The sequence below is a fragment of the Rattus norvegicus genome, chromosome Y (assembly GCF_036323735.1).
Source record: "Rattus norvegicus strain BN/NHsdMcwi chromosome Y, GRCr8, whole genome shotgun sequence".
Classification (NCBI taxonomy): Eukaryota; Metazoa; Chordata; class Mammalia; order Rodentia; family Muridae; genus Rattus; species Rattus norvegicus.
The window spans coordinates 47,889,632-47,904,887 of NC_086040.1; the positions used below are offsets into that span (position 1 = coordinate 47,889,632).

Consider the following 15,256-nt stretch of genomic DNA (forward strand, 5'->3'; position numbering starts at 1 on the left):
AAATAAAATTACCTCATCTATTTCATCCTGTTTTGCTGTATTTGATCTAATAAATTCCTTGTAACAAGAAGTGCTGGTAAATTTTAAAGACATTTAAAATATGACTGGTCGATATCGGGTTTGTCATAAGTTTATCCCGACTTTGGAAGCTGGTCCAGGTCTAATTTTTCCTTGCTCTTTGCAAAGAATCTATAATTCATGATTGCCATTGACTTCAATACAAGGTATTTAATCCTGGCAAATTCCAGCTTTGTGTGAATAAAAATGTCCGTCCTCTAATTGTGGGTTTTGATAAAGCTAATTTTGGTGTGCTATCCAGTGGTCTGCCTCGGAGAGAGAGGCTGCCAATATTTCTGATACGGAGAATGACTTAAAGATAACCAAAGGAAAGATAGGAGCTGGGAAAATAACCAACAAGGATGTTGGTGACTCGGAAACCAAAGACTTTTTCAGAAAAATAAATGCATGAAAAGAGCTACTTGGGCAGACTGTGACTCAAGTCATCAGAATATCTGGGTGGGGACTTTATTTTGGGTCTCCAGGAGGCTACAGGAGAAGCTAAAACCTAGATGCTGGAAGTTTCTAAGTAAGCGTAACTAGGGAAGGAACTGGCCTGAGAGGGCTTCTATGACGTAAGCAGAGCCTGGATGATGTCACAGAGCACTGGGCGGAGGTTGCGCTTCTCTTCCATTTGGGGGCGCTAGACTCCCCTGAAGGTGGGTTCACTATCTTCCCAGCGGGGTGTGAAAGCCAGTTCAGCTCCTGAACCCCACAATTGTTCAACAGCCTTTTGGTGCATGACCGGTTTCCGAAGACAGAATCTGCATGACGAGGACATTTTCTCTCGGTAAATACGTTTATGAAGATAACGGGGACCCTTGTAGCCCAGAAAGCTAAAAGTTTTCCCTCGTACAGCGAGTAACCGTATGTTCTGATGTCTTCCACATTTGAGAGCTTGGCGGATGGTCTAGGCTAGTCAGTCTAAGAGTTTATTATCCTTTGCTAACAATATCTAATTCATAATCCTACTAAAATGCCAAAGCTCCTCTCTGTGCCTGTGCATTTTAGGAGATAATATTTATTTTTGATGTTGTTGTTGTTGTTGTTGTTTTTGTTTTTTCTCTCGGAGCTGAGGACCGGACCCAGGGCCTTGTGCTTGCTAGGCAACTGCTCTACCACTGAGTTAAATCCCAACCCCAGGAGATATTATTTCTAAATGGCTGTTGTTGCCTACACAAAAGACTCTTGTTGTGGTCGAAGATGCAACAGCGTCGCGGAACAAACCTGGGGCTGGGTCAGGATGCACAGTACAGAAAGCCAGTGGACTGGTGTGCTGTGTCTCTGGGCAGACACTTGTGGATGTTGCCACATAGTTCATAGTTAGAGGGTAGAAGAGGGGTGTGGCCACCCTCCTGGCTCCTTGCTATCCTTTCTCTGTTCTGCTTGCTTAAAGTAGGGACAGGGATACTTAATCCCACACTGACCTAGACATTCAAGGAGAGGTTCCTCAGCAGAGACAAAGTGCCTCGGGCTGAAGAAATGTGTCTGAATATGTTATTCTGAGCTGTAGAGAACCATTTGTTCATTTCCCTTTGAACTTTAGATTTTGATTTTTGAGACAGGGTTTTTCTGTGGGTAGCCAAACTAACTCTGTAGACCAGGCTGGCCTTGATATCATAGAGGTCGGCCTCCCTCTGCCTCTTGGATGCTGGAATTAAAGGTGTGCTCCACCATTGTTCAGCCCTCCTATGAACTTCTGATTACGACAGATTTAGATTCAGATGCTCAAACCTGTTTACCATCCCCTTCCTCACCTGCTCCAAAGTTCTCTTAGACAAGAGCCTTGGTCCAGAGCCCTCCCCCCCCACCGCCATTGTTCTTGCAGGCACTCGTATGACAGAGGGAACAGCATTGTGTCTGGTGTAAGCAGGTGAGCTCTTCAAACCCAGGCCACGGGCAAGTATGAAGCCTGAACACAGAACGATAGCCACAAGACAGTGGACCAGGAGTGCCGTGGCCTACCACACTAGGTCTACAGCCAAGAAGAAGATGATGTCTCTGAGGAGGATGAGCACACCATCCTTCCAGAAGCGGAGGAGGAGGAGGCCTTCTCTCCAGGCCCTGGGGAACATTGTGGGCTGCAGAATTTCTCACGGATGGAAGGAAGGTGAAGAGCCCGTCACCCAATGGAAGGCCATCGTTCTAGATCATCTGCCAACAAATCCCTCCCTCTATCTGGTCAAGTATGATGGAATTGAATGTGTCTACGGACTGGCACTTCACAGCGATGAGAGGATTTTAAAGCTTAAGGTCTTGCCTCACAATGTAGTGTTTCCTCAAGTGAAAGACGCCCATCTCGCGAGTGCCATGGTTGGCCGAGCTGTGGAGCATAAATTTGAGGGCAAACATGGCTCTAAGGACAACTGGAGGGGGGTGGTCCTAGCCCAGGTGCCGATCATGAAGAACTGGTTTTACATCACCTACGAGAAAGATCCAGTCCTATACATCTACCAGCTCCTGGATGATTACACAGAAGGTAACCTCCGTATCATTCCAGAGACTCCTCCAGCAGAGGTGAAGTCAGACATTGACAGCAACATCTTAACAGGTCAATGTGTGCAGTTCACCAGAAGCGACATGTCCAAAAAGATTGCCAAAGTCATTTACCAAATTCTACCCAAGCCTTCCTTGTACTACATCAAGTGTGATGGCAACGTCCACATTTATGTCTATAATCTGGTGGAAAAGATCCGTTAAGGTGAAATTCACAAAGTGAGGGGGACATAGATGGGGAATTTATAGGATTGGGGGAAAATGTTTGTTTTTCTGTGTTTCAGATACACAAGGGTCTTTGACAACCCCAGTAACTTTTCCAGTCGAATTTGTTTTTGCTCTAAAAATTAAAATGTGCGATGTGACGTGTTGTGTTTGAACACTTTGGTATAGGAGACGGGCTGTGGTGGATGGAACATCGAGAGGAAGCCGGAAAGGTCAAGGCTGTGAACAGTAAGTCTGATGTCACATAGACTAAAACAAACAGGACTGAGCTGATCTGGTCTTTAGGGAGAGAAAAGAACTGGAGATGAGGCTTAGAGGAGCAGGGATGGCACGGGGGAAAAAAGATAGATGTTTAGGAAGCCGTGGAGAGGGGCCAGACATAGATAGACTCTCTGAGGTGATGTTTGAGGGAGAAACAGACTGTTGGGGAAAGAGTCGCAGGGAACAGGGAGGTGGTCTTGGAACTCAAGGGGAAACCCAATAAACTGATCCAAGCAGACTCAGAATCAGAGAAGGTCGGGGATTGTTTGACTAAGGAAACCAAATGAAACCTGTTTCTCATCTGTAGATGTATTATTTTTAATTATGTGGGTGGGGGCAGGGCATGAACACAGGAGACCACAGAGAAAAGAATAGTTAGGTCCCCTGGAGCTGGAATTAAAGGTGGGTGGGAGCCATTGGACATGAGCTCAAAGAACAAATCCAGGTCCTCTTTCAAAGCAGACGAGCTCTTTATCTATTGGTCATCTCTCCAGGCCCCTAAAATCATCTTTTTAAATAAATCCCACCTTCACATGCAGAGAAGAGACCAGGATGAGGGGAAGAAAGAATAAATTGATGGGGATGTGGAAGAAAGACTAAAGAACACATGAGGGAGTAGAGCACACTGAGGGACGCAGGAATTCCAAGATGGAGTTCTCAAAAAGTGAAGCAGGAGACCAGGAAGAAAAGAAAGGGTATAGAATGAGTTGAACTTCGGCTGCATCCATATTTGTCTCTTTGTTTCCTTAAAGAACAGCCAACCATCACTACAGAAGGTGGATGTGAGGTGGAGGCTGCCCCGGAGGACATTTTGACGAGGATAACTCAAGAGTAGTGAATGCCAAATTAAGTTTATATCTATCGATTCCTGAAAGTATCATAAAGCCCATTATTTTGTATTATCAGTAAAAGTAATTTAAAAGGGAAGATGAGGAGGCTGTGAGCTTCGGTCAGGTGATACGTGGATCGAGTGTTTACCTTCCCTGAGCACTGTTTTTTCTCTGTTGCATCCTGTAATATTTTTTGAGGTCTCTGCTCAATGCCCCTAGATGACCACAAAGTGCTCCTGCACTGGCTTGTCTTGCCTGGCTCTCCTTCACCTGGATGGCTTCCTACACACCTGTGGGCCCTGTTATGTTATCTAGCCCCTGGAAGTTCCCATCTTTTACTCACATGTGAGGTTATCCTCAGAAAACTCTTGATGGTGCCTCCAATGCAGAGGTGCTGAGTTCTTCCCTATGCCATTTGCCGTGACTTTAAAATGCTTTGCGGTTCCTGACCATGTAGCTCTCTCCTCCTGAGAAGCCCCTGTGCAGTCCATGGGGTGTCCTTGAGCCACATCTACACTCCAAGGGTTACTTTGGAGACAACCTTATCTTGGACACATTCATTGCTGTTTCTTCTCTCAAGAATAAGTTTCTCACTGCAGCACTTGGAAATTCTATCGTTCATTAATTCTGCTATTTGGTGGTTTTTATACTGGCTGGTTGTCTGACGGTTTCATTGCTGTGAAAAGACACCATGACCAAGGCAACTTATAAGGGACAACATTTTTTTTTGGGATCCTTTTTTTTCGGAGCTGGGGAATGAACTCAGGGCCTTGCGTTTCCTAGGCCAGCGCTCTACCACTGAGCTAAATCTCCAACCCCAAGGGACAACATTTAATTGGTGCAGGCTTTCAGGTTCAGAAGTTCAGTCTATTTTCATCAAGGCAGGAATCATGGCAGACATGGTGTTGGAGAAGAAGCATATCATCCCCATAGTGCTTCCCTCAACAAGGCCACACCTACTCTTACAAGGCCACAACTCCTACTTGTGAAAGAGTGAGGACAAAACAGCTCCCTTTGGTGACCATCTCTCCTAAGGAAGTTCCCCATCAGGGCCAGAGGTTTTTCACTGCTGCTTCAGGGCCTGATCATGGCTGTGATGGCTGTCTGTGGTGCTGACCTTTTCCTCATAAAGTTCTTTCTAAAGAGTAATTTGTCTCCTCTTCCTCCCCATGGAACCCACCATGTCATTGACATCACAGATGTCAGCGTATCTTTTTAAAGAGAACACAACTCAATCCATGTCTACCCTCTGGCATCCAAAACGCTTGTCATTTTCATAGCCAAGTACTTCAGAGTGCAGACTCACTCGTGAATCAAAAATCTCATCTAAATCAGTTCCTGGTGAGACTCGTGAATGATTCCCCGTGGGGCACATCTCTGCACCGTTTATGAGTCTACAGAATCAAGAAAGCAAGATGCATGCTGCAGCCAGCATGAACTAGTTAACTATAACCTCTGATCAACTCAGCATAACTTGAAGAGAGAGAAAGACAGACAGACAGACACACACGTGAGGGGGGGGCTTAGCAAATGTCTTATTGTATTATTGTGTTGGTCTGTGGGCAGGCCTATGAGGAACTGCCTTGATTGTTGACTGACTTAGGAGGGCCAAGCCCACCGTGGGCAGCACCATTCCCTAGGCAGGTCGTTCTGAGATGTATAAGAAAGCTAGTTGAGCTGGAGCAAGCCAACAAGCAGAGTCGCTTGGTGGCATCAGCCTCAAGACCTTGTTGTGGTTCCTACTCTGACTCCCCTCCATGACCTGAAAGTTGAAGTCAAAACATTTTTCTCCCCTACACTACTTTCCATCCAAGCGTTTTATCAGAGCCACAGAAAGGAAACTGGAACAGACTCCATGGGAGAGCAGGGAGGACTGAGGCCTGACAGATTCCCAGGAGCCTGTGCTTGCAGCTTCTAGCTCTTCTATCACTGTAAGCCATAGTGATCTGGGCAGGCTCAAGAGAAGGAAGGACAGTCGGCATTACCGAGGAGATGACACAGTCACTTCTGTCCTTATTCCACGGACAAGAATGAGTGCTAATGACCCAGCGGGTATAACGTTTAGCAGTGGGAACAGAAAGAGAGGAGGAACTTAACGCTTCCCACAGGGCCAACAAGAGGACCAGAGGCAGAGGTGAAGCTGGACTCTGTAGTACATTTCCTGTGTGGGCTCCCTTCCCCCACCCAGTAACCAAACAGAAGGTTCTAAGTCAAGAAAGAAAGAAGACAGCCACAAGACGAAAGAAACACAAGTATCTCAATAATGCCCCTGCCTCAGCAGCACTGACCAGAGGTTTGTGAGTCTGTGGACATGTCTGTGAGGAACTGCTTTGATTGTTCACTAATTAGGAGGGTCAAGCCTATTGTGGGCGGAACCATTCCCTAGGCAGGTGGGTTCTGAGATGTATAAAAAGACCCAGTCTTGGAGCTTGTCTGCTGCTCACGAGGTGTTTTGTTTCGTTTATTGTTTTCTAACTGACAGAGAGGGCTACAGTATTGCCTACAGTGAAGCAGTGAGCCTGCTGCACAAAACTCAGCATCTTGCTGGAAAAGAACTCAAGGAAAATTCCAGATCTCTTGAAACAGATAGTGGCCACCTTCCCTCTTTCTCCAATTTCTAGTCATTAACAAATTTTTAAGTTCCTGTTATCCCACCTTAACCACAGCACACGCTGATCTTCATAAGGCTGATGGCACTCAAGCAGTGCAAGCCACCAGACAGAGGACAGAAGTAACAAACCCAAACATCCACTGCAGTTCCCAACTCAAATGCTTACAGAAGCCGTGTCAACCTTCAGTCAAAACAGGCATCACATTTCTCTCATTACCTACCCGTTAATTGTCAAAACATTTGCACGTCTAAGTTCTTTCTGTTAAAGGGGTGGGGGGACATAATTCTACTTTATGACCCTTTTACTTTAGTGTTTTTAAGCAGAGAAGAGGACAATCCAGTCGAACTTTACTCTAATAGGTGACTTATGTATGCATGAGGCTGTCCCTGTTTCTCCAGTAACTATAAACCTAGACGCCTTTTCCTTGCAGGATGTAGGAAATGAGCCTTCTACCCCATCCTTCCTTTCTTATTCAGGAGTTCTCATGATCACTCTGGCATCCACCTCCTACCAGATCAGAAAGAGAGAACACGATCCCTTCTGCCGTTAAGGATGAGACCCCACTGTGGGCTGGAGAGATGGCTCAGCAGCCAAAAGCACTGGCTGCTCTTACAGGGGACTCAGGTTTGATGTCTTGCACCCACATGGCAGCCCCCACACATCTGTAACTCCAGTTTCAGGGAAGACCTTCTGCTGGCTTCCCTGAGCTCCAGGCATGCCCAAGGTACATATACATGCATGCAAATAAAACACCCCTACACATTAGAAGACAAGGAGGAAAAGGAAAAGAAGAAGAAAGAGGAGGCAGCCCTATGAAAGCCACCAAAACACTGCATTCAATTTATTTATTTATTTATTTATTTATTTATTTATTTATTTATTTAATTTATTTATGAGTACACTGTAGCCATCTTCAGACACACCAAAAGAGGGCATCAGATCCCTTTACAGATGGTTGTGAGCCTCAATGTGGATTCTGGGATTTGAACTCAGGACGTCTAGGAAGAGCAGTCAGTGCTCTTAACCGCTGAGCTATCTCTCCAGCCCCTTGATTATTTTAACTCTGTAGTCCATAAGTCCGAGTTCTTAGTTTGAAGGAAATACTGGGAGTGTGTGTGCACACTCTATATTATTAATCTGGTGCTGATGTGTAGAGACAGGTGGATCCTGGGGCTTGGGGGACCAGCCTATCTAGCCTAACTGTTGAGATCCAAGACAATGGGAGACCTCGTTTCAGATGATGTGGGTGGTGTTCCCGAGACTGACACCAGTGTTTCAGCCTCCACAAACATGTGCACAGGACCGTGAGTACACGTGATGCATACATTACAAAAATGAAAAATGAAATGTGGAAATTCAATAAAGAAAGGTCCTTTCCAGGTGGTGGCGTATAGAGAGGATTGCTTCTCCGAGTATAGTTATCTCTGAAGGGCAAGTCAATAAATGACTCAGACAAGAGCCTTTGAGATATCAGCTGCCAACCCAGGGCCCAGACCTCCTCTCTGGCTGCATTTACCTTCTTAACATGACTCCACATTGTCTCCTGGGACCCAGGTTTCCCCTTCCCCATAGGTCTGCCCTACTTTGAGCCAAAGAACCCAAAGAGCTAGCCAAGAAAGGAGGGGAGAAAGGATACGAGGGGCTGGAGAGGAGGCTGCCAGTAATCCAGTCATATACACAGACCATTCCATTGGCACTCAGTCCACGGATGCCAGGCAATATCACTGAGCTGGATGCCCAGGAGGAAAGGCAGGGTTAATAATCAAATAGGTGGCGGACTTTACTGTGGTAAAGTTCAGCCAGCTGTGAACACAGTCAGAACACAGAAGAAGATGACACCTGTCTGTGAAATGTAAACTCCTGAGTGCGAGTGCATGCTTGTGTAGAAGGACTGTATGTCTGTGTGTGCGCGTGTGCATTGTTATTTAAGCTGGGTTTCTTTCTTTTATTTTCATATATTATTAGTCCCGGGACTACTTCATGACTTAATAAATCTTACCAATATTTCTTCTGCTGTGCCTGTTAGCTCTGAAAACCCCTGCTGGTCACCCAACGATGTGCTTTACATTGTCAACCATTTCAGGGGAATTGGGGGGGGGGGCTTTCCGTGAAGCCCAAGAGACAAGAAGAGAAGAGAAGCCCCGCCTGGGAAAAGAAAGTGGGTATAACATTGTCTGAAATGATTCGGGGTGAGTGAGCACGCGGATAAGAGAACGTGATGTGAGAACTGAGCTCAAGCTGGACACACAAATGGGGACATTGAACTCCACACAACCCCCCACACTCACAAAACGGTGCCTGCGGGTTTAGGCTTAAAAGCACCTTCCACGGAGGGCCCAAAGGAATCAGTACTGAGTCTGTGGGGACATTGGGGAGAATAGAAAGCCTTTGCCTCCGCTCTCAGTAGAAGAGACGGCAGTAAAATGTGTTACGGGTGTGTAGGGCTATTGGCAGAAGCAGATTTAAAAAAAGAACTTGACTCATCGGCTTTGATTTAAAATAAATCTTTATTATGGGAAATGGTAGTTATTAGATAAAGATGCCTCACACATCCTCCGTTCAGTCACAGGCACTTTCAGCCCATTTCAGCTGGTTATGTGTTCATGGATTAAAAGCCTTTTAATAATATCTACTAAAATTTTTTTTTTTGCTCTCTCCCAGGGTAAGGTAGAAGCAAAACTCGCTGTATGGCCATTTCTCAAGCCTGGACCAGAAAGATAATGGCCAAGGTTTACAAGGCAAGTGGGAAAGATCAATTATACCCCCACGACTACTGCACAGCTCTGTTACATGATCAGCAGGAGTGCTGGAGTTAACCTGGATTTCGGGAGCAGCAGATACCCGCTGTCCCCACTTGGGCTTCTCAGGATGCAGGTCTGTCTCTTATGGCAACAGGCAGGGAGAATCCTACCAGCAACTCTGAGGAGCAGCAGGAGGACACGTGATGGAAACCAGGGCAGGAGAGAAGAGAGGAAAGGTGTCCTTCTCTGGGTCATAGACAAGAGTCAGAGACCTGAGTACCTGCTTCTAACTGAGTACAGAGCCACTCTCACCATGTGTGTATGAACTGTGCTGGGGTCTCCAGTCTATGATCCTACCCACTTTCCTTCCATCATTTCCTACCGGAAGGAGAAGACACCCAGCTCCATCTAAAGTGACACTGAGAAGCAGCCCAGTTACGGCGTGGAGGTGGAGGACAAGACAAGGTGGAATCAAAACAGACATACACTTACATGCACACAGACATGCATGACACATATCTCTGCATGCATATGCATACCAAGAACATGAGCACACATGCATGCATGCACACATAAACATACATACATGGAACACACTGATAATTTTATAAATACACATATACATATTAGCATGTGTGCACTTAGTTTCACACATGTGATAACTTTATACTGTATATATATAATATACTATATATATACAATACATACACACACATATATATATATAAAACACACATACATACATACATACATATATATATATGCACATATATATATGCATATATATATATATGCATATATATATATATATATAAATCCTAATTTTGTGGTATCTGATTTCTGTGTTCACCCTAGAAAGAGTCAGCCATTTGGTGCCCATTTCTATAGCTTTTTCTTTTAAAATGCATGACTGCAAATAAGCAGGTCACTAGGTCAATAAAGTGTCTGCCTCACATATTAGGCTTCCTCTCTACAGCTGTGATCAAACATTCTACCCAAAAACAACTTGTAGAAGGAAAGCATTTCTTTGGCTTGCACCTTGGCTCACCACCTTTTGTGGGCAGTCAGACAGGAACTCGAGGAGAGAATTACAAAGGAATACTGCTCACGGCCTTACTCACTAGTCCATGCTTAGTTCACGTTCTCATGAAGCCCTTACACCCTGGCCTAGGAATGATGACACCCACAGTGGGTGGGCCCAGCGTCATCACCTGTCAATCGAGACAGTCTCTCACCCATTAGGCCACAAGCCAATCCGATGGAAGGAGCACTTCAGTTGAGGTTCTCTCTTCCCAGGAGACCCTATGTCAAGTCTCTTCTTAGTTATGTCAAGATGTCAGTGAAAGCTAACCAGGACACCTCATAAGCATGAAGACCTGGGTTTGATTCCCAGAACCCACATCAAAATGTGAGTGGAGAAAGCTTTTAATGCCAGTTGGGGAAACAAGGACAGGATCTGCAGGATCTGCTGACCACCACAGGTGGCATGATGGGTAAGCCCCTGGCCAATTAGAGACCCCGTCTCGAAAACACAGACCATGCCTGAGGATGAGGCCTGTGGTTGTTCTCTGACTCTACCTGAGTGTGGAGACATGTACACACATCTGCACACATATGCATCTACACACACCCATGTACACACCTTAGATAAATAGATGATAGATATCAGACAAACAAATGGTAGATAGATAGTAAATAGGCAAATTATAGATAGACAGATAGACAAATGATAAATAATAGACAGATAGATAGATAGATAGTAATTAGATGGATGGATGGATAAATAGATGATAGATGATAGACAAATGATAGATTAGATAAGATAGACAGCCAGGCAGACAGACAGATAAGATAAATAGACAGCATTGTATCTGAATGCAACTACTACAGAGCAGATTGGAGCCCCCTCCTTCCCTTTCAGAACATAAGCTGTATCACAGGGGAACTCACAACTTCCCCGCAAGAAACAAGCATCCTATTCCCGCAGAGAGGTAGAAACAGATGTTAATGTTTCCCTGTGCCTTCGTGGGTCAGCACTGTGTATCACAAGATAAAAAACATGCCACCGTAATTAAGTGTTAATATCGTTGTGGCAGAAAATAAAAGAACGGCACCTCAGTTATCAAGGAAGGCAGCTCCGACCAATGACTACATTTGACCCGAGCTTTGCTGAGCTCTGAAGTAAGAACTGTGGATCCCAGGAGGCCCGAGCTCTCACGCAAGGCTCCTGGAGAGTGAAAAGGTCCTCTCCCTACACGAGTGATAGTTCTCCTTTAACTTTAAGCAACTTCTGTACTGGCTGTGTCCTCCCTGCAGCCCGTGAGGTCATTGTAGTGCTGTAGGTTCCTGAAGTTTTGGATCTGGGAGGTAAACCAGCGTAGATGTGGATTGTAGGATGGCGTCCTGCCTGGTGGTATCTGGACCAGCACAGAGGTGCAGGGATGAGGGTTGAGGATGAGGAACATCCTTCCTCCCCTGGGTCCTCTAGAACCTGTGCCCAATACCCTGCATTAGCTTTGCTCCCTTAGCTACCTAGTTCTGGTTAAGTTAACATAGGGTGAATTCTGCACTTTTTAACCTACATGAATGTCTAGCAGCTTATGTTATGTGACCTTTCCTAGGTAGACCTGAACAATGTGTGTAAAACTCATGTAGGCCTCTAACTACAAAAAATTCCAGCCAGATGTACCTTATCATGGCTATTCAGGAGCAGACGGGTGGCTCAGACAACTCTATCAGTGGACAACCCACTCCAGCATGGATGACACTCAAAATAGCTACATCCTGTAGATATCAGCCCAACTACCAGGCAGCTCCACCCAAGAAGCCCCCTTCATCATGGCTGTCCCCGATCCCAGGGGCAATTGTTCTCATCTGATTGCTCTTTGGAACAGGACCTGATCGTCATAACCTTCGAGATTCCTAAGCCTTAAAGGTTTCTTAAGCTTCCTGAATCTTCTGAGCTTCCTTCTTCCCTCCAGAAGGGAATGTTTCAATTCCAATGGATTCCCAACACAACTCATGAGTAAATAAACCAGAGGTCCCGAAACGACATTCATTCAATCAATGCAACTAAAGCCAGAGCAAAGAACGTTCTTGCTGAGTGCTGTCCTTTGGATACCAAACGTCTCCCAAGGTCCCGTGCTAAGGGAGGGAGTGCTGTAAAGAATGGCTGTTGTTTCCACAGCAGCACATCCTAAGACCTAAGGTGTGCAGTGTGAAACAGCCAGGATCCCTGCCCAACTCCCTGGCCTCAAAGAAGATGATACAAGAAACCCAGAGAGGAAAATAGTTAACTTGCAACAACCTCGCCCGCTGCTTACAAAGTTGTGATTTAGTTGAACAGAAGATGTCCCGCGCGACTTCTCGCCAGCAAGAATACGCGGGAACACACGAATCCTTCTGGAGCCAAAATGCTCATTCTTTATTAATAATAGAGAGGGCACCTGGGACGCCAGCATGGCGCGGCTTATATACACCCTAGCGCGGTCCATCCACACCTGATTGGTTGCTTACCCATGATCTCATTAGGCACGCCCTGGAATGGGCACAGACCTGGCAGGAAGGCACTCTTGCACATGGGCACACAGTTAACTTCCTTAAAGGAAGTCGGGTGGCGCGGTGGAGCCAGCGCCATCTTGTAATGGCAAAACTATCTCGGCCTTCCACGTGGGGCACAGTGGAAGCCAGTGCCATCTTGTGGTGGCGAATGTTATTGCGGCCCTCTACAAGAAGAAACTACATCTCGCAGCTCCACCCCTTTCCAGAGGTTACTTTAGCATTAGCTCAAAATTTCAAACCACAAGTAAAGGGGCCCAGAGTGATGCTAACGAAAACTGAGTTGAGCTAACAACACGGTGCAATGAGGATGCACAGGAAACACAATGGAGCGCGCAGCAGGCTGGGCTCAGTTCTACCCCTCAGGCTGTCACCCCTTCCCTTCTCCACAGAGTGGACCTGCCTTTGCAGGCAGAAATCCACAGGTTCTGCCCCTCTAAGCATCTCGGACAACCTCCCAGGGGAGTTAAGAAGGACTTCCTACACCATCAGCCGTGTCTCCTCTATGCTGACATGAATGAGACATGAAGCTTGGGGAAGTGGAGAGAAGAGAGGCTTGCCTGGCAGAGAACAGTCCTCAGAGCTCTGCACATAGAGACCCATCCTGAATTCTCAGATGGTGATAAACAGAAGGGGAGGAAGGAGACCCACACTGAGCAGTCCTGGGGCTGAGCGGATTTACCTGGTGTCTAGCACCAAGAGAGGAATAGTCCCACACATGCAGTGCCACTGTCCCAGGAGAAGCTCCAGCAGTGGCTCCAGCAGCGGACATCCCACTAAGAGTTGGCTGCTCATCCTATCAAGAATAGCACTTGCTTAGGAACAGGGTCCTGACTACAAATGGGCCCTGGGATATACAACCACTCAACCCAGAGAGCTGAGAGCTATAACAGGATCTACAGGGGTTATCTCAGGGCAAGCATCTCCCCATCTGTGTGCCCATTTCATCCCCACTGGGCTTGGGCCAAGTTGAGAACAGCAAGGGATTCAGTGTGATGCCCTAAAGTGGCTACAACACATGCCCATACATGGGGGATATCACAACAGATGCTCCTTCTCTCAGCATTCTGGAAGGTGAGTGTCTAGAGCCTTTAGTGTCAATAGGGCGCGCGCAAAAACACACACACACACACACACACACACACACTGAGAGAGAGAGAGAGAGAGAGAGAGAGAGAGAGAGAGAGAGAGCTCCTTGTCACTCCCCTTGTTTCTGCAGGATACCACCACCCTTTGCTTGTGGACATATCGTCCATCCCTGCCTCTTTTGTCACATAGTGACCTCCTCTGCTTCCCATTCTTCTCATGGTCTCAGAAGACCACAGCGATGGAGCGGGAGCCAACTCCAGTCCATATGGGATCAGCTCACTCGGCTACAATGGGTAAGGCCCTGCTGGCCAATCAATGACACACACAGACATTTGCATGTAAAGATGTCAACTCATCATTCTGGAAGGAGACAACAGCATCTTCGCCAACTCCTCACCCAGCGCATAGCCAGAACGGTACCCTTGGCTCCCAAGACTGCTTCTAGTTAGTTGAACTGCTATTAATTGCGCTAATCAGTTCCCTTACTGTCGTAAAAAAGTATCTGACAGAAGAAAAAGGAGGCTGCCACTGTACACCGAGCTCCCACCATATAGAGAAGCAGGCTGGAGTCAGGGACAGGCAGGCCTCTGTGGCTCTACGGTTGCCAGCTTGTCCCCGTGTCAAAGATGTTCCTCAATCCCTTCACACAATGGTGCCAGCACCTGAGGTCGGACTGTTTAAACATGTGTGCCCTTTAAATGAGAATTTCTAGGAAGACGCTGTCTGCGAAAGCTGACTGGCTGGTTAGAGCTGCAGTGGTGAGGAGATGTTGGGATGTCGTTGATCCAGAGACTAGTTACCTGATAGTTTTAGCCCCCAGAATTCTTTGCCTACCTCTTTGTCAAAACTAATCTATGTCATAGATTAAAAAAATCCTTTTTGGGATCTATTAACTTAATGAACTCCTAGAAACCACCAATCCAAAATCTAAGAATGTCATCCGATAGCATCATGGGGACATAGAAAAGATCCCCTCAATTTGCTTTAACTGCCTTGCGTGTGTGCCCACCAACGTGTTTTGCATTTGCCTTGCATTATAACTTTCTTTGTCCTGTAAAACTATGAAATCTCATGATACTGCGTCCACACTGGGATAAGGGGTGACCTAAATTTGTGTTCCTGGACCAAGATCATTCTACATGGCTCCAAAATAAATCATCCTTAGTCCCTTAAGGTGAGAGCTGTGTTTCTGCTTTTACAGTCTCTGAGGAGCATTTCACATTCAAACTATCCGAGAAAGGGAGGGGTGCACCCGAGGGAAGCAGGGACCAACCTCTTCAGCCTTGGAATGTTGAGTATCTTTGTCTCCTGTGTGAAGTCATGTGACTACAAGGTCCAATGTCTTTGCCTCTCTTGTGTCTAATAATAAGATGTTATGAAGCAATGG

The 15,256-nt window shown here is 46.2% G+C and overlaps 1 protein-coding gene across 1 annotated transcript; it reads left to right on the plus strand.

Annotated features, from left to right (window-relative positions):
- The first annotated feature begins 693 nt into the window (after positions 1–693).
- On the plus strand, positions 694–11,006 carry LOC134484287 (Y-linked testis-specific protein 1-like). The gene is made up of 3 exons (XM_063280612.1): positions 694–847; positions 1,886–3,006; positions 9,143–11,006. The coding sequence occupies exon 2, from the start codon at positions 1,963–1,965 to the stop codon at positions 2,755–2,757; it is 795 nt and encodes a 264-aa protein (XP_063136682.1). The 5' UTR covers positions 694–847; positions 1,886–1,962; the 3' UTR covers positions 2,758–3,006; positions 9,143–11,006.
- Positions 11,007–15,256: the final 4,250 nt, after the last annotated feature.

Excerpts from the sequence above, each read along its gene's own strand:
- LOC134484287 (XM_063280612.1), top strand. The coding sequence starts at position 1,963 with ATGAAGCCTGAACACAGAACGATAGCCACAAGACAGTGGACCAGGAGT.